Source organism: Pristiophorus japonicus, chromosome 20, assembly GCF_044704955.1.
Source record: "Pristiophorus japonicus isolate sPriJap1 chromosome 20, sPriJap1.hap1, whole genome shotgun sequence".
Classification (NCBI taxonomy): Eukaryota; Metazoa; Chordata; class Chondrichthyes; family Pristiophoridae; genus Pristiophorus; species Pristiophorus japonicus.
In genome coordinates this window covers 13,951,958-13,976,102 of record NC_091996.1, presented here as the reverse complement: position 1 = coordinate 13,976,102, position 24,145 = coordinate 13,951,958, and the positions used below count along the sequence as shown (strand labels likewise).

The following is a 24,145-nucleotide window of genomic DNA, read 5'->3' as shown; positions in this document are numbered from 1 at the left end:
CACCGGAATGATCTGCTTTGTGTAAGTCCGTAGCTGTGCGTCAATCGGCGATAATTTTGGTCTCCTGGCCTTGGACACCCACAACTTTTTGAACTGTTTGATACCCATCAGGGACTGGCTGGCCCCCGTGTCTAGCTCCATTGATACTGGGATACCATTGAGGAGCACTTTCATCATTATCGGTGGTGTCCTGGTGTATGAACTGTATACGTGCTCCACATGAACTCGCTGAACTTCAGCTTCCAGCGATTTCCCCCAGCGTTCATTTCTGCAATTTCTGCAGGTATTTTGCTCATCTCTGCAAACTCCGGCTGAGTGTGTGCCTCCACGCCTCCAACATGAGCTGCTGTTGGAAACAAAAGGTCCCTTGCCAGTCGATCGTCCCTGACTTCCCCTGTTATTGTCCTTGAGTGCGCCATTAACAGGTGTTGATGGCCCCATTACTGGCCGCATTGTCCCTTGCAATGGTGTGAATCGCCATTCAGCTTGCCATTGTCTCTGTCGAACTCCCACTCTGGGTTCGACTACATGTTGGGGCATGCCTGACTGCCCTTGTCTGCCTGGAGAAATGTGTGCTGCTTTAACAATGTTGAATCTCTGTCCCAACCATTCCTTAACACAGTACCTCTCGTCTGTTCTGCTAGTGGCCATGCTCGCGTGGTTTAAATCCCAGTTTCTCGTCGCCATTGATACGTCCTTGCTATACAGTACAAATGCACACGAGGCCCATGCTTGAGAGAAGGTCAGTCTGTGACCTGTCCTTTATTCGTTAGCACTCAAGTGATGGAAGTGGGTGGAGCTTCCCCTTTTATTTCTGAAGGTCCAGGTTAGGAGTGTCTCCCACAAGTTCACCATCTTGTGGTCATTGTTCTCACAGTGTACAACTTAGGTCAGATTATACATGGGTTACAATGCTGGTTGAATACATGACACTGGACATTCCACATAACAACATTCCAGAAAGACAAAGCTTACGGTGTGATTTGTAGAGTCTGCACCTGATGTAGTCCTATATCCTGAGGAAGGATGTACTTGCCTTGGAGGCGGTGCAGCAGAGGTTCACATGACTGATCCCTGTGATGAGAGGGTTGTCCTATGAGGAGAGATTGAGCAGATTGGGCCTATACTCTCTGGAGTTTAGAAGAATGAGAGGTGATTGCATTGAAACATACACAAGTCGAAGAGGAATTGACAGGGTTGATACCAAGAGGTTGTTTCCCCTGGCTGACGTGTCTAGAACCAGGGAGTATAGTCTCAGGATAAGGGGGCGGCCATTTAAGACAGAAATGAGGAGGAATTTCTTCACTCAGAGGGTTGTGAATCTTTGGAATTCTCTGCCCCATAGGGCTGTGGAGGCTCAGTCATTGAGTATATTCAAGGCTGAGATCAATAGATTTTTGGACTCGAGTGGAATCAAGGGATATGGAGATCAGGCAGAAAAGTGGAGTTGAGGTCGAAGATCAGCCATGATCTTATTGAATGACAGAGCAGGATCGAGGGGCCGTATGGCCTACTCCTGCTCCTAATTCTTATCCCAGAATGCTCTCCCACCTCCAGCGGCAGAACCATCAGCACTCGAAGTCTCTCCCTGACTCTTTCTTTGCCTGGCAACACCTTGCCCCATCTTCAAAGCCTCCTGGTAGCTGACCCCTTTGACTATGCTTTAGGTCATATTCTTTTAATTTCTCTCCAGCTTCCAGCTCTGTAACCACCACTTCCCTTGTTAAGAAAGAAAGACTTGCATTTATATAGCGCCTTTCATGATGACTGGACATCTCAAAGCGCTTTACAGCCAATGAAGTACTTTTGAAGTGTAGTCACTGCTGTAAGTTAGGAATTGTGGCAGCCAATTTGCACACAGCAAGCTCCCTCAAACAGCAATGTGAGAATGACCAGACAATCTGTTTTTTTGAAGGATAAATATTGGCCAGGACACCAGGGATAACCCCTCCTTACTCTTCTTCAAAATAGTGCCATGGGACCTTTTACATCTACCTGAGAGGGCAGACAGGGTCTCGGTTTAACATTTCATCCGAAAGACGGCACCTCCGACAGTGCAGGACTCCCTCAGCACTGCACTGGACTTTTCTTTTTGCTCAAGTCCCTGGAGTGGGACTTGAACCCACAACCATCTGACTCAGAGAGCCAAGAGTGCTACCCACTGAGCCACAGCTGACATACCTTAGATTGTTTTGAACAGTCAACTGGAGCAAGAACGGTGGCTGCGTTTCTTCCCCCTAGCCCTAGTCGAGTGCTGGAGGCCAATTTAACTGCTCCGAGCGGCACTCAGGCTGAGATCCACTGTGTAGAAATAGGGATGAAGCCTTGCATCTTCCTGGATCTGCATGAGGAAAGTGTCTACCCACTGAAGCATCAGGAAATACGATAGCATTCTTTCAAGAGAATCAGAGTCAAATTATCGGTTAGCAGGGAGTCTTTGATAGTGAAAATTATACAGTGCAGCTTTGAGGGACCAAATAACCTTTCATTTGTTCCATAGTCCACAGGAAGATGCTGCCATCTACTGGTGGAAATTGAGAATTTGACCAGTTTTTACATTAAACATGGAATCATAGAAGTTTGATTGAAGTTCTTCCCCAAAGCAACCTTTTGCATCTAACCAAAGACCGGCCATACTGAATCATGGAATCATAGAAATTTACAGCATGGAAGGAGGCCATTTCGGCCCATCCTGTCCGCGCCGGCCGACCAAGTGCTATCCAGCTTAATCCCACTTTCCAGCTCTTGGTCCGTAGCCCTGCAGGTTACGACACTTCAAGTGCACATCCAAGTACTTTTTAAATGTAGTGAGGGTTTTTGCCTCTACCACCCTTTCAGGCAGTGAGTTCCAGACCACCATCAGCCTCTGGGCGAAGAAAATTCTCAACTCCCTTCCAGACCTCCTATCAATTACTTTAAATTTATGCCCCCTGGTTATTGACGCCTCTGCTAAGGGAAATAGATCCTTTCTATCCACTCTATCTAGGCCCCTCATGATTTTATACACCTCAATTAAATTTCCCCTCAGCCTCCTCTGTTCCAAAGAAAACAACCCCAGTCTATCCAATTTTTCCTCATTGCTAAAATTGTCCAGTCCTGGCAACATCCTCGTAAATCTCCTCTGTACCCTCTCGAGTGCGATCACATCGTTCCTGTAATGTGGTGACCACATTAATGTGGTCCTTAATGGACCGAAGGAGGTCTTGCCATCGGAAATCCTTTTAACAAAGTCAAATAACTCCATTTAAGCTAACCCATACAGTTCCAGGAAGATCTGAAATTTGAGCCTTGGTTTGCGCTAAGTGAGCTGATCTCAAGCAGGACAGCAGTAGAGGGTACTATAGTTGGCCTTAGCACTCTTGAGGGGGAAAACCAGCAAGTATCCCTGGGGCTGACAGTTATACAAGTGGCTCCATGCTGCACAGCACAAGTATGTGGATAGTGGGTGTGGGCAGGATCATATTCAGCTGTGATACCCACTCATGGTCAAATACTCACTGTCCAGGCTCACGCATGGAGAACAACTTGGGTGAGGTACTGCACAGATCCTCAAAAGTAGTAATCTCAGGATTGCTACCAGTGCCACGTGCTAGTCAGAGTAGGAATCGCAGGATAGCTCAGATGAATACGTGGCTTGAGCAGTGGTGCAGAAGGGAGGGATTCAAATTCCTGGGGCATTGGAACCGGTTCTGGGGGAGGTGGGACCAGTACAAACCGGATGATCTGCACCTGGGCAGGACTGGAACCAATGCCCGAGGGGGAGTGTTTGCTAGTGCTGTTTGGGAGGAGTTAAACTAATATGGCAGGGGGATGGGAACCTATGCAGGGAGACAGAGGGAAATAAAATGGAGACAGAAGCAAAAGCTAGAAAGGAGAATAGTAAAAGTGGAGGGCAGAGAAACTCAAGGCAAAAACAAAAAGGGCCAATTTACAGCATAATTCAAAGTGTGTTAAAAAGACAAGCCTGAAGGCTCTGTGCCTCAATGCGAGGCGTATTCGGAATAAGGTGGGTGAATTAACTGCGCAGATAGCAGTTAACGGATACGATGTGATTGGCATCACGGAGACATGGCTCCAGGGTGACCAAGGCTGGAAACTTAACATACAAGGGTATTCAACATTTAGGAAGGACAGACAGAAAGGAAAAGGAGGCGGGGTGGCATTGCTGGTTAAAAAGGAAATTAATGCAATTGTAAGGAAGGACATTAGTTTGGATGATGTGGAATCGGTATTGGTGGAGCTACGGAATACCAAAGGGCAGAAAACACTAGTGGGTGTTGTGTACAGGCCACCAAATAATAGTCATGAACTTGGGGACAGCATCAAACAAGAAATAAGGGATGTGTGCAATAAAGGTACAGCAGTAATCATGGGCGACTTTAATCTACATATTGATTGGACTAACTTAACTGTTATCAATGCGGTGGAGGAGGATTTCCTGGAGTGTATTCGGGATGGTTTTCTAGACCAATATGTCGAGGAACCAACTAGAGAGCTGGCCATCCTGGACTGAGTGATGTGTAATGAGAAGGGACTAATTAGTAATCTTGTTGTGCGAGGCCCCTTGGGGAAGAGTGACCATAATATGGTAGAATTCCTTATTAAGATGGAGAGTGACAAAGTTAATTCAGAAACTAGGGTCCTGAACTTAAGGAAAGGTAACTTTGATGGTATGGGGCACGAACTGGCTAGATTAGACTGGCAAATGATACTTAAAGGGTTGACGGTGGATAGGCAATGGCAAATCTTTAAAGATCATATGGACGAAGTTCAGCAATTGTACATCCCTGTCTGGAGTAAAAATAAAACGGGGAAGGTGGCTCAACCGTGGCTAACAAAGGAAATTAAGGATAGTATTAATTCCAAGGAAGAAGCATACAAATTAGCTAGAAACAGCAGCAGCGGAGGACTGGGAGAATTTTAGAATTCAGCAGAGGAGGACAAAAGGTTTAATTAGGAGGGGGAAAATAGAATATGAGAGGAAGCTTGCCGGAAACATAAAAACTGACTGCAAAAGCTTCTATAGATATGTGAAGAGAAAAAGATTAGTGAAGACAAACGTAGGTTCCTTGCAGTCGGATTCAGGTGAATTTATAATGGAGAACAAAGAAATGGCAGACCAATTGAACACGTACTTTGGTTCTGTCTTCACAAAGGAAGACACAAATAACCTTCCGGATGTACTAGGGGACCGAGGGTCTAGTGAGAAGGAGGAACTGAGGAATATCCTTGTTAGGCGGGAAATTGTGTTAGGGAAATTGACAGGATTGAAGGCCAATAAATCCCCAGGGCCTGATAGTCTACATCCCAGAGTACTTAAGGAAGTGGCCCTAGAAATAGTGGATGCATTGGTGATCATTTTCCAACAGTCTATCGACTCTAGATCAGTTCCTATGGACTGGAGGGTTGCGAATGTAACACCACTTTTTAAAAAAGGAGGGAGAGAGAAAACGGGTAATTATAGACCGGTTAGCCTGACATCGGTAGTGGGGAAAATGTTGGAATCAATCATTAAGGATGAAATAGCAGCGCATTTAGAGAGCAGTGATAGGATTGGTCCAAGTCAGCATGGATTTATGAAAGGGAAATCATGCTTGACAAATCTTCTGGAATTTTTTGAGGATGTAACTAGTAGAGTGGACAAGGGAGAACCAGTGGATGTGGTGTAGTTGGACTTTCAAAAGGCTTTTGACAAGGTCCCACACAGGAGATTGGTGTGCAAAATCAAAGCACATGGTATTGGGGGTAATGTACTGACATGGATAGAGAACTGGTTGGCAGACAGGAAGCAGAGAGTCAGGATTAGCGGGTCCTTTTCAGAATTGCAGCCACTGACTAGTGGAGTGCCGCAGGGCTCAGTGCTGGGACCCCAGCTCTTTAAAATATGGAACTGAGTGTAATATCCCCAAGTTTGCAGATGACACTAAACTTGGTGGCGGTGTGAGCTGTGAGGAGGACACTAAGAGGCTGCAGGTGACTTGGACAGGTTAGGCAAGTGGGCAAATACATGGCAGATGCAGTATAATGTGGATAAATGTGAGGTTATCCACTTTGGGGGCAAAAACACGAAGGCAGAATATTATCTGAATGGCGGCAGATTAGGAAAAGGGGAGGTGCAATGAGACCTGGGTATCATGGTACATCAGTCATTGAAAGTTGGCATGCAGGTACAGCAGACGGTGAAGAAGGCAAATGGTATTTTGGCCTTCATAGCAAGGGGATTTGAGTACAGGAGCAGGCAGGTCTTACTGCAGTTATACAGGGCCTTGGTGAGGCCTCCCCTGGAATATTGTGTTCAGTTTTGGTCTCCTAATCTGAGGAAGGACATTCTTGCTATTGAGGGAGTGCAGCGGAGGTTCACCAGACTGATTCCCGGGATGGCTGGACTGACATATGAGGAGAGACTGGATCAACTGGGCCTTTATACACTGGAGTTTAGAAGGATGAGAAGAGATCTCATTGAAACATATAAGATTCTGACTGGACTGGACAGGCTTGATGCGGGAAGAATGTTCCCGATGAGGGGGAAGTCCAGAACTAGGGGACACAGTCTTAGGATAAGGGGCAGGCCCTTTAGGACTGAGATGAGGAGAAACTTCTTCACTCAGAGAGTTGTTAACCTGTGGAATTCCCTGCCGCAGAGAGTTGTTGATGCCAGTTCATTGGATATATTCAAGAGAGAGTTAGATATGGCCCTTACGGCTAAAAGGATCAAGGGGTATGGAGAGAAAGCAGGAAAGGGGTACTGAAGGAATGATCAGCCATGATCTTATTGAATGGCGGTGCAGGCTCGAAGGACCGAATGGCCTACTCCTGCACCTATTTTCTATGTTTCTATGAGGAGAGGTTGAGTAGATTGGGCCTATTCTCTCTGAAGTTTGGAGGAATGAGAGGTGATCTCATTGAAACATACAAGAGTCTGAGGGGGATTGACAGAGGTTGTTTCCCCTGGCTGGAGAGTCCAGAATTAGGGGGGCATAGTCTCAGGATAAGGGGTCGGCCTTTTAAAAGAAAGACTTGCATTTATATAGCACCTTTCACGACCACGGGACATCCCAAAGCACTTTACAGCCAATGACATATTTTTGAAGTACAGTCACTGTTGTAATGTAGGAAACGCGATAGCGAATTTACGCACAGCAAGCTCCCACAGACAGCAATGTGATAATGACAAGATAAACTGTTTTAGTGATGTTGGCTGAGGGATAAATATTGGCCAGGACACCGGGGAGAACTCCCCTGCTCTTCTTCGAAATTAAAATAATCTCGTAATACTCCTGTGAAGTGCTTTGGGACGTTTCACTACATTAAAGGCGCTGTATAAATACAAGTTGTTGTTGTTGAAATAGTGGCCATGGGATCTTTTACGTCCACCTGAGAACAGACGGGGCCTCAGTTTAACGTGTCATTCAAAACACGGCACCTTCGACAGTGCGGCACTCCCTCGGCACTGCACTGGGGGTGTCAGCCTAGATATTATGCTCATAGCGTACAACCTTCTGACTCAGAGGGGGAGAGTGCTACCCAGTGAGGCAGGCCTGGCACAGAGAGAGAAAGAATGGAAAAGGGAGAGGGAAAGAAAGAAAGAGAGATAGAGAGAAAGAAAGAAAGAGGGAAAGAAAGATAGAAAGAGTGAAAGAGAGAAAGAGAGAGATTGAGAGAGAGCGAAAGAGAGAAAGAGGGAAAGGGAGACAGAAAGAAAGAGAAAGGAAAAGAAAGAGGGCAAGCGAGACAGAAAGAAAGAAAGAAAAAGAAAGAGGGAAAGAGAGACAGAAAGAGAGAAAGTAGGAACACACGTTCACATTCCAAAAGTAATGAAAGGAGAAAAAACATTGAGGTTTGAAATAGTTTCTGCGATATAATAAACTGCCAGGATCACCAATTGAGTGAGCCCCAAGCTGCAGGGCGAGGTGCGATTGTGTCGTTGCTGCTCTTTGCTGACGTCAACAGGCAGCATGGAACGATGCTACAATTGCAGGGGGTGGGGTAGGGGTCATTGAGCCGGCAGTCTGTGTCCGCCTCCTCCTGACCTTGTGCGGTTCGGAGGAGCATGTCCGGGGATCAGAAGTTTGCGAGCCCGCTGCACTGGGCGCTGTGCCGCTGTGTGTGTCTCCGCCAACTGATGAAGCAGCAAGAGCTGGCCCCGCCGCCGCCCGAGGGCCTGGACAGGATCATGGTGCGGCGCCGCCGAGACTCAGGGGGTATTTACAGCGGATGGAGGCTTTGGTCCCACTGAGGGGGCATTTACACTGGGATCAGTGAGATACTGGGATATTTACACTGGGGATCAGTGAGATACTGGGACATTTACACTGGGGATCAGTGAGATACTGGGACATTTACACTGGGGATCAGTGAGATACTGGGATCAGTGAGATCTGGGACATTTACACTGGGATCAGTGAGATACGGGGATCAGTGAGATACTGGGACATGTACATTGGGGATCAGTGAGATACTGGGACATTTACACTGGGGATCAGTGAGATACTGGGACATTTACACTGGGATCAGTGAGATACTGGGACATTTACACTGGGATCAGTGAGATACTGGGACATTTACACTAGGATCAGTGAGATACTGGGACATTTACACTGGGGATCAGTGAGATACTGGGACATTTACACTGGGGATCAGTGAGATACTGGGACATTTACACTGGGATCAGTGAGATACTGGGACATTTACACTGAGATCAGTGAGATACTGGGACATTTACACTGGGGATCAGTGAGATACTGGGACATTTACACTGGGATCAGTGAGATACTGGGACATTTACATTGGGGATCAGTGAGATACTGGGACATTTACACTGAGATCAGTGAGATACTGGGACATTTACACTGGGGATCAGTGAGATACTGGGACATTTACACTGAGATCAGTGAGATACTGGGACATTTAAACTGGGATCAGTGAGATACTGGGACATTTACACTGGGATCAGTGAGATACTGGGACATTTACATTGGGGATCAGTGAGATACTGGGACATTTACACTGAGATCAGTGAGATACTGGGACATTTACACTGAGATCAGTGAGATACTGGGACATTTACATTGGGGATCAGTGAGATACTGGGACATTTACACTGGGGATCAGTGAGATACTGGGACATTTACACTAGGATCAGTGAGATACTGGGACATTTACACTGGGATCAGTGAGATACTGGGACATTTACACTGGGGATCAGTGAGATACTGGGACATTTACACTGGGGATCAGTGAGATACTGGGACATTTACACTAGGATCAGTGAGATACTGGGACATTTACACTGGGATCAGTGAGATACTGGGACATTTACACTGAGATCAGTGAGATACTGGGACATTTACACTGGGATCAGTGAGATACTGGGACATTTACACTGGGATCAGTGAGATACTGGGACATTTACATTGGGGATCAGTGAGATACTGGGACATTTACACTGAGATCAGTGAGATACTGGGACATTTACACTGGGGATCAGTGAGATACTGGGACATTTACACTGGGATCAGTGAGATACTGGGACATTTACACTGGGATCAGTGAGATACTGGGACATTTACACTGGGATCAGTGAGATACTGGGACATTTACACTGAGATCAGTGAGATACTGGGACATTTACACTGAGATCAGTGAGATACTGGGACATTTACATTGGGGATCAGTGAGATACTGGGACATTTACACTGGGGATCAGTGAGATACTGGGACATTTACACTGGGATCAGTGAGATACTGGGACATTTACACTGGGATCAGTGAGATACTGGGACATTTACACTGGGGATCAGTGAGATACTGGGACATTTACACTAGGATCAGTGAGATACTGGGACATTTACACTGGGATCAGTGAGATACTGGGACATTTACACTGGGATCAGTGAGATACTGGGACATTTACACTGGGGATCAGTGAGATACTGGGACATTTACACTGGGGATCAGTGAGATACTGGGACATTTACACTGGGATCAGTGAGATACTGGGACATTTAAACTGGGATCAGTGAGATACTGGGACATTTACACTGGGATCAGTGAGATACTGGGACATTTACATTGGGGATCAGTGAGATACTGGGACATTTACACTGGGGATCAGTGAGATACTGGGACATTTACACTGGGGATCAGTGAGATACTGGGACATTTACACTGGGATCAGTGAGATACTGGGACATTTACACTGGGGATCAGTGAGATACTGGGACATTTACACTGGGGATCAGTGAGATACTGGGACATTTACACTGGGATCAGTGAGATACTGGGAGATTTACACTGGGATCAGTGAGATACTGGGACATTTACACTGGGATCACTGAGATACTGGGACATTTACACTAGGATCAGTGAGATACTGGGACATTTACACTGGGATCAGTGAGATACTGGGACATTTACACTGGGATCAGTGAGATACTGGGACATTTACACTGGGGATCAGTGAGATACTGGGACATTTACACTGGGGATCAGTGAGATACTGGGACATATACACTGTGGATCATCACAGATACAAGGGACATTTAAAAAAACAAAGAAAGTAAGACATAGCGCCTTTCACAACCACCGGATGTCCCAAACCGATTAGCAATCAATGAAGTACTTTTGGAGTGTAGTCACTGTTGTAATGTAGGAAACATGGCAGCCAATTTGCGCACAGCAAGCTCCCACAACAGCAATTTTTTTTTTTTTTTTTTAATTCGTAGCCAATCTTTCCAATTCTTTGTCAAATCACAAACGCCACAGGTCACCTTGCACACATCAAGGATCACTCTGCGCCAATGCTCTTAGCCAAAAGGCCGAGAGCCACTGCACCGTTCCTGGAAGTACTGCAATACCTGGTTCGTGCCATGGAGGTGGATGGGTCAGGTCCCCCACACACCTCCGTGGAGGTGGATGGGTCAATCCACCCCACCCACCTCTCCCACAACAGCAATGTGTTAATGACCAGTTAAACTGTTTTTGTTATGTTGATTGAGGGCTAAATATTGGCCAGGACACCAGGGGTAACTCCCCTGCTCTTCTTGGAAATAGTGGCCATGGGATATTTTACATCCAGCTGAGAGAGCAATCGGGGCCTCGCTTTAACATCTGATCCGAAAGATGGCATCACCGGTATTGCACTGGAGTGTCAGTCTCGATTTATGAGCTCCAAATTCCTGGTTCCACATTCTGACCACGCTCAGAGTGATGGTGCTAATTTGTAATAATTTACTCAACATTATTTGGTGGTGATCAACCGTTGACCATTTCCTGGTTAGCCTGCGATGATTGCATCAGTACACCCTTGGCCACACCAGCAACTTCCACCAATAAAACCCCAATCAGCTTGCTAGTGCATATTCTAAAATAGTGAGTTTGAGATATAAAATCACTAATGAGTCCTGTTCACCGGTACAAACAATCTCATAATGACTGCGTGGAGGCTCCAACCTGAGAACACCAGCGGCAGGTCGGGGCCATAAAAGGAGCGGAGGTGCAGTGGCCCAGGAGCAGCGTGGAGGCATACCACTTCAGGAAGCAGCGCGAGCTGGTGCAGGGCGACGGCAGCAAAGAGTGACGTCATCAAAGTCCAGGTCGGTGATTGGAGCGTGGGCAGATACAGCAGGAGCGGCGAGAGACTGTGGAGGGACGTGATCGGGGCGCAGGAGAGGTGTGAGTTCGGGGCCAGGGGCCCAGGGGCAGCACGGGCCAGGCCACACTGCGATATGTGTGCGCACTAGGTCCGTGCAGCAGAGCTGGTCTCCAGTCATCTTGGTTAACCCTTGCCACTGGACCAAGACCTAGCTCTGTCAAACCCGTGTGGTGGCTGGTGTGCAATGACCACCCCATGTTAAAAAAAATCCACGCACAGGCATCTTCCACCCTTCAACATGCAGTTCAGGACCTGGAATATTAGGTCCTTCATTGAAACACCTGTGAACTCATCCTTTTTTGGCGTGGAAGCAAGTCATCCTCGTTTCGAGGGACTGCCTATGATGATGATGATGAGTGGCATAATTCCTCCCTTTTTCGAACGGAAACACTTATTGGAAAGGCCTAGTACAGAAACCACCCAGATCTGAAAGTGGAGACACTGTAAATAAGACCATAAGAAATAGGAGCAGGAGTCAGCCATTTGGCTCCTCGAGCCTGCTCCGCCATTCAATAGGATCATGGCTGATCTGATCTTGGCCTCAACTCCACTTTCCCCGCCCACTTCCCATAACCCTTGACTCCCTTATCACTCAAACATCTGTGTATCTGCGCCTTAAATATATTCAATGACCCAGCCTCCGCAGCTCTAAATCGGGCAGTAGATAAAACCAGTGCTTGCATTAATACGCACGGAAATAGGTTTTCGTGAACATGGTGCCTGAGTTACTTTTATTTTTAAAGTGTAATTTCTTTCAGGTGGTCGGGATGGGCATCGATCAGATACAACGTAGTCGATGCAGTGTGGGAATGTCAGCTGTAAATATGCTGGCGAAAAAGCTGCGTGTCGACAGTGAGTGGTGTTATGATAGCCGTTGTGCAGGAATGGTTGTGATTGCAACACATGTACACCATCAAATCGTCCTGCTGAAACCCCAGATGTTATTGAGCATGATTGGAATCAGTGTCAAGAACGCAGGCAAGTCACTTTTTGTGTTTCACCACTTGTGCGTGGCGGGATTTAACCCAACACGGGGTCACAGTCTAAGGATAAGGGGTAAGCCATTTGGGACCGAGATGAGGAGAAACTTCTTCACTCGGAGAGTTGTGAACCTGTGTAATTCTCTACCATCAGAAAGTTGTTGAGGCCAGTTCATTAGATATATTCAAAAGGGAGTTAGATATGGCTAAAGGGATCAGGGGGTAAGAAGAGAAAGCACGAATGGGGTACTGAAATTGCATGGTCAGCCACGATCATGTTGAATGGTGGTGCAGGCTCGAAGGGCCGAATGGCCTACTCCTGCACCTATTTTCTATGTTTCTATGTAAGCCTGGGTGAAATTGGGCAATAGATATGCTTGGAAATAGACAGTCGGGGGCCGAAATTACCCGTCGCCCCAGTTGGGGACGGCAACCTGTCCAGGGCCAGACATTCTGTGCCCGGCGCGGAAGTCTCGCCCCAGCAGCGACATTGCGGTTACCGCCCCTCACAGGAAGTGGAGCGGAATGTCGCACGCTCCGGGGCGGGATGGGGGGGCGCTACCCGGGTGCTAAGCGGCCAACCCGCGTAGCGCTGACTCATTTCAACGCCCCCCTCCCCTTCCGTTGAAGGGGAGGGACGCTACAAATCCTGCAGGCCCTTTGATGGCCTCCACCGAGACAGAGTGCCGTGGCCGCACGATCGTGGCCGGGAACCCCTTGACATCGCTGGGCAGCAGCCCGAACGGTAAGGGGGGATAAAAAGAAATGGCGCACCTCCCCTTTAACCTTTGGCCCCCCCCCCCCCCGCCGCCGATGAGCGTGCGGCCTGGTTCGCGAACCATGGGGTGGAAAGAGGCCACCTGCGGGGCGAAAAGGGTTCGGTGTGCACGGCGATGACGTCATTGCTGGAGGCACAGCGGCCCGGGCACTACAAGCGGAGCGTGACGCCACTGTATTCGCGCCTCCAGTAACTCACGCACAACTTCGCGGGAGTCAATGCCCCCTGCCCCCCAGAAGTGGTGAAGGTAATTTCAGCCCCTCAATTTCATTCATGCGGTCGAGGAATTTTGAGAGGGCGTTAGGAAAGTGAAGGCTTTTTATCGGTGAAGAAATGGTTCCAAATGAATAATAAAAAAATTCAAGACCGTACCAGCCCTGTTTCACTGAGGCATGGCTCCAGAGGCAACCCGGGTACCTTGTTTTAATGTGGGAGGCTAGAGTGTGAGTGTCAGCAGGTTATTCAATCATGGGGGGGGGGGGCACACACGATGGGCCGAATGGCCTCCTTCTGTGCTGTACTGTTGTCTGATTCTATCGCAGTCATGCCCACTCCTGTCTTCACTTGTCATCCAGCAGAGGTCGTTAGATATCAATGAAGAGCAAGAACCCGGGCTGACTTTCCCCTCCATAGGCCGGCCAGGTCACTGAATTCTCTACCCCAGAGAGCTGTGGAGGCTGAGTCATTGAATATATATCAAGGCTGAGATCGACAGATTCTTGAGCTATAGGGGAGTCAAACGTTAAAGGGAACAGACAGGAAAGTGGAGTTGAGGCCAAGATCAGATCAGCCATGATCTTATTGAAAGGCGGAGCAGGCTCAAAGGGCCGTATGGCCTATTCCTGCTCCTATTTCATAACTCCTTCCGTAGCAGCACTGTGGGAGTACCTTCACCACAGGGACTGCAGCGGTTCAAGAAGCTGGCTCACCACCAATTAGGGATGGGCAATAAATGCTGGCCTTGCCAGCGACACCCACATCCCGTGAACGAATAAATAAAAACAATGTAGTTGTTGCAATACGCAGGTATATTAAAGAAAGTAGGTGAAGGTATATTATATGTTATATATGCAAAATAATTCCCTCTTTCTGTCCCAAGCTGACATATATCAGGTAACACCAGAGGACATTTACATGATTCACGACCAAATATTTGTATCGCTGGGTAAATTTGTTATCATAAACGAAGGAGGAAGCTCAAGGTACCACACTTTAATTTGTTTAAGGACTATTCATAGTTTTCATGGATTTCTTTGTCTGAAAAGGTTGGGTCAGCACATCTCCAGTGATGGCCCCTTCTCCAGTTCACCTCTGGAGTTCCCCAAGGTTTCGTCCTTGGCCCTTCCTTTTCCACATCTGTATTTTGTCCCTTTCTTGAAATCGCCTACAGCTTCCGCATGTGTGCTGGCGATACGCAGCTCTACCTCGCTGCCGTTTCCCTCAACGTCTCAATGACCACCTTTGTGATCATGCTATCAGATCACGGAGGAGCCAGATTTTCCACCAATTAAGATGACCAAAGATTTTCTTCCCAGCCCCCCCAAAAAATCTGCACCCCTTGCCATTAACTCCACCCCCCCCCCCCCCCAGGCCCAGCTGCTCACTCAGGCGGAACAGCACTTCATGAAACTTCAGTGCTCTGCTTGGCCCACCTCTGAGTTTGAAACCTCATATCCTATCCATCACCCAGGACCTCTTACATCCACCCACGCAACATTGCCTGCCTCCTCCCCCAAAACCCTCATCCATGCCTTTGTCACCTGTAGTTTAAACTTCAACATGATCCTTGCAGTCTCCTAATGGCCCGCTGTAAACTTCAAATTGTCTAAAACTCATCCTCCTACATCCAGTCCCACACCAAGCCATAGTTACTCACTATTCCCATCCTCGCGAGTGAATACTGGCTCCGCCATCCTCCAACAGATCTCATTTAAAATCTTCGCCCTCATCCACAAATCCCTCCACAGCCGCCCTTGACTCTGGAACCTCCTCCAGCCTTGTGCCCCGTCGCATGCCTTCCCGACTCTGGCCTCGCGTGCATCTCCTCCCTCCATGACACCTCTGGTGGTGAAGTTTGCAGCTGCCTTTTGCCCTACTCTGGGGAACTCCCTCACTAAGATACCTCCACGTTTCCACCCCATTTGCCCCAACCTTTAAAAGACTTCTCCAGACACACCTCTTTGACTGACCCCTCAGTCGCCTCTCCCAACCTTCCCACAAAGGCTCAGCAACTACACCTTTTCTCTTTTGTGAAATGTTCTGGGATGTTACTCGATGCAAAAGATGCTACATTAAAATGCAAAATGTTGTACTTATCATTTTCTCGAATGTAGAAATATGGTTTTATGGATATATGAGCACTCTCCAGCAAACAGCAATGTAATAATGACCAGATAATCTGTTTTTTAGTAATGTTGGTTGAGGGATAAATATTGGCCAGGACACCGGGGATAACTCCCCTGCTCTTCTTCAAAACATTGCCAAGGGATCGCTTACGTCCACCTGAGAGGGCAGACAGGGCCTCGGTTTAACGTCTCATCCAAAAGACAGCACCTCTAACAGGGCAGCACTCCCTCAGCACTGCACTGGAGTTTCAGCCTAGATTTTTCAGCTCAAATATCTGGAGTGGGAATGAAACCACAAAACCTTCTGACTCAGGGGCGAGAGCGCTACCCACTAAGCCACAGAAACCCTGGTCTATGCTCAATGAGCTGACTTGCAGGACCCTGGGCTAAAGAAGGGAAATATCAGCCAAGGATGTCCACCCCTGATCACTAAGGACAGGATTGGACTTAGCGGTGATGCACTCCATGGTAAAATAGCCCATCACTCAATGTGAAGGCTCATACTTGAAGATGAGCACTTGGGTACCGGACCAAAGAGCCGCTAGTACCAGTGGGACTAAGTTTGCATAAATCAGTGGCTTTAGGAGAGCAAGGGAAGAAAATGGAGGAAAAGAAACAATACCTACCTGGTTAACACAGCATGAGAATTGTCCAGGTCTGAGCCCCTACTCTGTGTTAAATTAGGCTGATACCAGCCCGGGTCATAGTGGGCCATTACAGTGGGCCTCAATGTTTCTGGGCACAGGGCAGAGCCAAAGGAGAAACAGTCGTGGTTCTTGCTCCTGATTGTTATTCATGGACTCTACTTTTTAAAATAATTGGGGGGAGGTTTAGAGGAGATATGAAGGGAAATTTCTTCACCCAGAGGGTGGTGGGGATCTGGAACTCACTGCCTAAAAAGGGTGGTAGAGGCAGAAACCCTCATCACATTAAAAAAAATTACTTGGATGTGCACTTAAATGTGACCCATGCTGAGCGGCACTGACCAACACCTGGCACTTCACCCACGCGGCTATTCTTCAGACTAGAAAATGTCGACAGACTATTTTCATCAGTACAGGCATCACAGTCGATCCTGTCCTCATTCTTTAGCCACGCACAAATGCGCTTTCCATCTGGAGTCATAGAACCATAGAAATTTACAGCACGGAAGGAGGCCATTACGGCCCATCGTGTCCACGCCGGCCAACAATGAGCTATCCAGCCTGATCCCACTTTCCAACTCTTGGTCCAGAGCCCTGTAGGTCACGGCACTTCAAGTGCACATCCAAGTACTTTTTAAATGTGGTTAAGAGTTTCTGCCTCTACCACCCTTGCAGGCAGTGAGTTCCAGACCCCCACCACCCTCTAAAGGTTCTCCTGAAATCCCCTCTAAACCTCCCACCAATTACTTTAAATCTAAGCCCCTGGTTGTTGACCCCTTTGCTAAGGGAAGTAGGTCCTTCCTGTCCACTCTATCTCGGCCCCTCATAATTTGATATCCCTCAATAAGGTCTCCCCTCAGCCTCCAAAGAAAACAAACCCAGCCTATCCAATTTTCCTCAAATATTACACCATGGTGTGACAGGGCATGAGTCGACGTCTGTGACTCCTGCACAAGGGGCCCCCGTAGGTAGGCACAAATAAATGATAGGACCAAGAGCTGCAGTAAATAGCGCGATTGTAAAAGGGCCCTTTTATGTGCTGCATGGAGACCGAAGTAGCTAGCCTCCGAGCAACACTTCCTTGCCTTCTTTTGCTGGAGCACAAGTAAAAGGAAAGCAAATAGCATTTGATCAACATCTCTCGGCCAGACAGTTCATGGATGGGGGCTTAGAGACACAGCAACAAGTCTGCCGAGGTCCCACGGGTGAAGGGGAGGTTGGCCACAAATGTCTGCTGGATTGTATTACATAAGTACATAAGGAGCAGGAATAGGCCATTCAGCCCCTCGAGCCTGCTCCGCCATTCAATAAGATCATGGGCTGATCTTCTACCTCACTTCCACTCTCCTGCACTGTCCCCATATTCCTTGATTCCCTTAATATCCATTGAGTACTGATTGTAACGCTGTTCTAAATGAGCATGTGCTTTCCTCGCAGGGGACACCATGGAGTTATCTCCTGCATCAACACATTGAATAGCGATGTAAGTATGAGTATGGCAGAATAAGGGACAACATTCTCCTTGGGTACAGTTGCATCTTAGCAGTCCTTTCATGGCCCTGATCATCTGGTGACCAGACTTGGCATTTTTTTTGCTGTGAATAGGCACGAAGCAGTAAGTTCACATATGCACAAAAACACAGCAAGCCCATTTTGTGTTTTATGTGTGTGCAAGTGGGCCTGCTTGATCAGGCCCGAATGCAGACATATGCGAACCAGACCATGTTTCATGTGCATGATCAAGCTCTATTTCATCTGCATGCAGTTAGGTACCATTTTAAGCATACATGTAGTGCACTGCACTGACGGAACCCGGATGTTTTCAAATATCATAATTACCATGTAGACTTTTCCAAATTCAAAGAAAGACTTATATTTATATAGCAGCTATCACGACCACGGCATCAATTGGCTTTACAGCCAATTTTCTTTTGAAGTGTAGACACTTGTAATGTAGGAAATGCGGCAGCCAATTTTCACACAGCAAGCTCCCGTAAACAGCAATGTGATAATGACCAGATAATCTGTTTTTTGTGATGTTGATTGAGGGATAAATACTGGCAGGACACCGGGGATAACTCCACTGCTCTTCATCGAAATGGTGCCATGGAATCTTTTACATCCATTTGAGAGAGCAGACGGGACCTCGGTTTAACGTCTCATCCAAAAGACGGCACCTCCGACAGTGCAGCACTCCCGTAGTACAGCACTGGAGTGTCAGCCTAGATTTTTGTGCTCAAGTCTCTGGAGTGGGAATTGAACCTTCTGACTGAGAGGCGAGAGCGCTACCCACTGAGACTGGTTCCAACTGATTGAAAAGCAAATGACTGATCATCCAATGTGATGTACAGATGACGTCTTTGATAAAAATGAAGTAATTTTGTCGATGATATATTCTGTTATTGGCTTCCTTATGGCAGACATGGAACACTTAGCTGTTAACAGATATGATGTAATTGGGATTACGGAGACATGGCTCCAGGGTGACCAAGGCTGGGAACTCAACATCCAGGGGTATTCAATATTCAGGAAGGATAGACAGAAAGGAGAAGGAGGTGGGGTAGCATTGCTGGTTAAAGAGGAAATTAACGCAATAGTAAGGAAGGACAATAGCTTGGATGATGTTGAATCTGTATGGGTAGAGCTGCGGAACACCAAAGGGCAGAAAATGTTGTGTACAGACCACCAAACTGTGGTAGTGAGGTTGGGGATGGCATCAAACAGGAAATTAGGGATGTGTACAGCAGTTATCATGGGTAACTTTAATCTACATATAGATTGGGCTAACCAAACTGGTAGCAACACGGTGGAGGAGGATTTCCTGGAGTGTATAAGGGAAGGTTTTCCAGACCAATATGTCGAGGAACCAACTAGAGAGCAGGCCATCCTAGACTGGGTCTTGTATAATGAGAGAGGATTAATTAGCAATCTTGTCGTGCGAGGCCCCTTGGGGAAATGTGACCATAATATGGTAGAATTCTTCATTAAGATGGCGAGTGACACAGTTAATTCAGAGACTAGGGTCCTGAACTTAAAGAAAGGTAACTTCGATGGTATGAGACGTGAATTGGCTAGAATAGACTGGCGAATGATAGTTAAAGGGTTGATGGTGGATAGGCATTGGCAGATATTTAAAGATCACGTGGATGAACTTCAACAATTGTACATCCCTGTCTGGCGTAAAAATAAAACGGGCAAGGTGGCTCAACCGTGGCTAACAAGGGAAATTAGGAATAGTGTTAAATCCAAGGAAGAGGCATATAAATTGGCCGAAAAGCAGCAAACCTGAGGACTGGGAAAAATTTAGAATTCAGCAGAGGAGGACAAAGGGTTTAATTAGGAGGGGGAAAATAGAGTATGAGAGTAAGCTTGCAGGGAACATAAAAACTGACTGCAAAAGCTTCTATAGATATGTGAAGAGAAAACGATTAGTGAAGACAAATGTAGGTCCCTTGCAGTCAGATTCAGGTGAATTTATAATAGGGAACAAAGAAATCGCAGACCAGTTGAACAAATACTTTGGTTCTGTCTTCATTAAGGAAGACACAAATAACCTTCCGGGGACCGAGGGTCGAGCGAGAAGGAGGAACTGAAGGATATCTTTATTAGTCAGGAAATTGTGTTAGGGAAATTGATGGGATTGAAGGCCGATAAATCCCCAGAGTCTGATAGTCTGCATCCCAGAGTACTTAAGGAAGTGGCCCTAGAAATAGTGGACGCATTGGTGGTCATTTTCCAAAATTCTATACATTCTGGATCAGTTCCTATGGATTGGAGGGTAGCTAATGTAACGCCACTTTTTAAAAAATGAGGGAGAGAGAAAACGGGTAATTATAGACTGGTTAGCCTGACATCGGTAGTGCGGAAAATGTTGGAATCAATTATTAAAGATGTAATAGTAGCGCATTTGGAAAGCAGTGACAGGATCGGTCCAAGTCAGCATGGATTTATGAAAGGGAAATCATGCTTGGGAAATCTTCTAGAATTATGTGACGATGTAACTAGTAGAGTGGACAAAGGAGAACCAGTGGATGTGGTGTATTTGGACTTTCAAAAGGCTTTTGACAAGGTCCCAAACAAGAGATTAGTGTGCAAAATTAAAGCACATGGTATTGGGGTAATGTATTGACGTGGATAGAGAACTGGTTGGCAGACAGGAAGCAAAGAGTAGGAATAAACGGGTCCTTTTCAGAATGGCAGGCAGTGACTAGTGAGGTACCGCAAGGTTCAGTGCTGGGCCCCCAGCTATTTACAATATACATTAATGATTTGGACGAAGGAATTGAACGTAATATCTCCAAGTTTGCAGACGACACTAAGCTGGGTGGCAGTGTGAGCTGTGAGGGGACGCTAAGAGGCTGCAGTGTGACTTGGACAGATTAGGTGAGTGGGCAAATACATGACAAATGCAGTATAATGTGGATAAATGTGAGGTTATCCACTTTGGTGGCAAAAACAGGGAGGCAGAATATTATCTGAATGGTGACAGATTAGGAAAAGGGGGAGGTGTAACAACACCTGGGTGTCAGGGTACATCAGTCATTGAAAGTTGCCATGCAGGTACAGCAGGCGGTGAAGAAGGCAAATGGCATGTTGGCCTTCATAGCTAGGGGATTTGAGTATAGGAGCAGGGAGGTCTTGCTGCAGTTGTACAGGGCCCTGGTGAGGCCACACCTTGAATATTGTGTACAGTTTTGGTCTCCTAATCTGAGGAAGGACATTCTTGCTATTGAGGGAGTGCAACAAAGGTTCACCAGACTGATTTCCGAGATGGCAGGACTGACATATGAAGAAAGACTGAATCGACTAGGCTTATATTCACTGGAATTTAGAAGAATGAGAGGGGATCTCATAGAAGTATATAAAATTCTGACGCGACTGGACAGGTTAGATGCAGGAAGAATGTTCCCGATGTTGAGGAAGTCCAGAACTAGGGGTCACAGTCTAAGGATAAGGGGTAAGCCATTTAGGACCGAGATGAGGAGAAACTTCTTCACTCAGAGAATTGTGAACCTGTGGAATTCTCTACCACAGAAAGTTGTTGAGGCCAGTTCGTTAGATATATTCAAAAGGGAGTTCGATGTGGCCCTTATGGCTAAAGGGATCAAGGGGTATGGAGAGAAAGCAGGAATGGGGTACTGAAGTTGCATGATCAGCCATGATCATATTGAATGGTGGTGCAGGCTCGAAGGGCTGAATGGTCTACTCCTGCACCTATTTTCTATGTTTCTATGGGCCCAAGTTTCCACATGATTTGCGCCTGATTTTTAGGAGCAACTGGTGGAGAACGGACTATCTTAGAAATCGCAATCCTCCACATTTTTTTTTCTGCAGTTCTAGTCAGGTAGAACAGTTCTACTTTAGAACAGAATTTTTTCTTCAAAAGGGGGCGTGTCCGGACACTGACGCCTGATTTCAAAGTTTCCACAGTGAAAACGTACTCCAAACTAACTTAGAATGGAGCAAGTGAAGATTTTTGTAGAACTAAAAAAACCTGTTCTACACATTAAAAAATCAGGCGCAGGTTACAAATTAGGCGTCCAGAACGAGGTGGGGGGGGGGGAGGGGGGGGAAGGGAAGTCATTAAATTCTACAATAAATCCTTATTTATACTTCTACAAATATTATACAAATAAATCCAACCTGAATAAACATTTATAAGCCAAGAAAAGATTAAATAAACCATCTTCCTACCTGTGTGAAAGTGCTTCAGCCAGCCTCACAAGTTCGATCGTTCGTTCCCGACGGCAGGGGGGGAGGAGGAAGCCATTCCCGACGGCGGGAGGGAGGGAGTGCGGGCCCGCCTGCCCGCCCGAACACAGCGGGGGGGGGGGGGGGGGGGGGAAGACGTTCCCGACGGTGGGAGAGAGGGAGTGTGGGCCCGCCCGAACGCAGCGGGGGGGGGGGGGGAAGGAAGCCATTCCCAACGGCGGGAGGGAGGGAGACAGTGAGAAGGCTGCAGGAAGCCTCAGTGCTGATGTGCTGATGGCAATGTGCTTTTATTAAAAAATGTTCAAAAATTAAACAGCTACAAAGAACTACAAAAATGGCCGAGTGCCAATGTTTCCTTCACACTGCGCATGCGCGAACGCTCCAACGCGCACGCGCAGCGTTGCCGGCAGGAAAAAAGCTAATTTAAATAGTACCCGCCCTCTCCCACTTACAAAATCGGCGCGAGTGTAGGCTCCGCCTCCCTGGGCGCCATGCCAAACAGACAAGGAGCTGCAGGGCTCTCCAGAATCGCGAGTTTTGTTTCCGGCGCCGTTTTAGGCGCGAAAAACGGGCGCCCAGCTCGGAGGGGAGCCCGTTTTTTATCGTGTGGAAACTTGGGCCCTATGTTTCTACGGGGTTAGAACTAGATTCACACACACACACACAATGACCAACTTGTTTTGATCTAATAGCCCCAGAAAAAATGTCACCTCTGCAATCGGTAAGCAAGCATCTAATTCAATTACAAGCATCTTGTGGGTTTTGTTTGAATATATGTTTGATTGGCAGCTCTATTGGGTTTAAGAAATACACAGAACCAGGGTAGTTTACAGTACAGAAAGATACTATTTGGCCCAACGTGTCTGTGCCAGCTTTGGGCTAGAACAATCCAAAACTAGTTTTATTGCCTGGATATCTCCCCACAGCCCCATATCTTCCTCTGCTTCAAATGTTAGTCAAATTTTCTATTAAAAGATGTAATGGTCACTGCCACAACCACTTTCTGTGCCCAAGTATTCCATGCTCTATCAACCCTACTTTCTTCATAACAGTTCTTAATTGATGCCTTCACATCACTGGCTCCCCAACCAGAGCCAATGGTATTCCCCTATTCAATCAATCAAATCTCCTCTCAGCTTTCTCTGATCCAGTGGACATAGTTGCAGAATCTCAAATCTCTCCTCATTTTCTTTTTTGTATTTTGTTGTGTATGTAATACCTCGATAGACTGAATGCTATAAACTAACAGGTACAAACCTGGCTCTGCTTTATTAGGGCCCAAAGTGATTACATTACATGATGGCTTGCCTTTTATACCTGGGCCGCACACACGTGCGTACAGCCCAATGACCTCCGATAGTGGTGCCACCTGGTGGCTAGTAACCCCAAGCATACATACATAAAAATATCCCCCTTTAAGATATTAGTAACAGTCTTTTTACAAATTGAGATGGTCCGGGGCTTTCTGCTCCCGAGTTGATCGTCTCAGTTCAACTCCAGCCTTGGGCGAGTGTTCTGAGTCTGTTCTCACTGGGGGCTGGGTAGCCGATCTGATGGCAGTGGCAATGACCATGTCAGGGATTGAAAGTCCAGATTCATTGATGACAGCGGAGTCCTCTGATGACTGAGGGTAGGTTGGTTGGTCACTGATTGTGTCTTCCTCAGACTCTTCCGGTTCATCCGTGTGCCGCAACTTTATCTGATCAACATGTTTCCTGCATGTCTGCCCATTCTTGAGCTTACCGGTAAAAACACTGTTACCCTCCTTGGCCGTAACAGTACCGGCGAGCCACTTGGGACGTTGACCATAATTTAGTACATACACAGGATCGTTAACAGAAATGTCACGTGACACAGCAGCGCGATCATGATACCACTGCTGACTTTGACGTCTGTATTCAACATAATTGTTCAAGTCAGGGTGGACAAGAGAGAGCTTGGTCTTGAGACCTCTTTTCATCAATAGTTCAGCAGGGAAGTCCCCGGTAAGCGTGTGGGGTCTTGTCCTGTAACTAAGCAATATGCGTGACAAG

At 47.0% G+C, this 24,145-nt stretch overlaps 1 protein-coding gene across 1 annotated transcript in view; it reads left to right on the top strand.

Annotated features, from left to right (window-relative positions):
• The first annotated feature begins 8,050 nt into the window (after window positions 1-8,050).
• The window catches only part of ptrh1 (peptidyl-tRNA hydrolase 1 homolog), a 34,362-nt gene continuing 18,267 nt past the window's right edge, over window positions 8,051-24,145 (top strand). Inside the window, exons 1-4 of the mRNA XM_070863606.1 lie at window positions 8,051-8,176; window positions 12,412-12,631; window positions 14,511-14,613; window positions 17,838-17,883. Of these exons, the coding sequence (XP_070719707.1) occupies window positions 8,051-8,176; window positions 12,412-12,631; window positions 14,511-14,613; window positions 17,838-17,883 (495 nt within the window). The remainder of the gene's footprint in view (window positions 8,177-12,411; window positions 12,632-14,510; window positions 14,614-17,837; window positions 17,884-24,145) is intronic.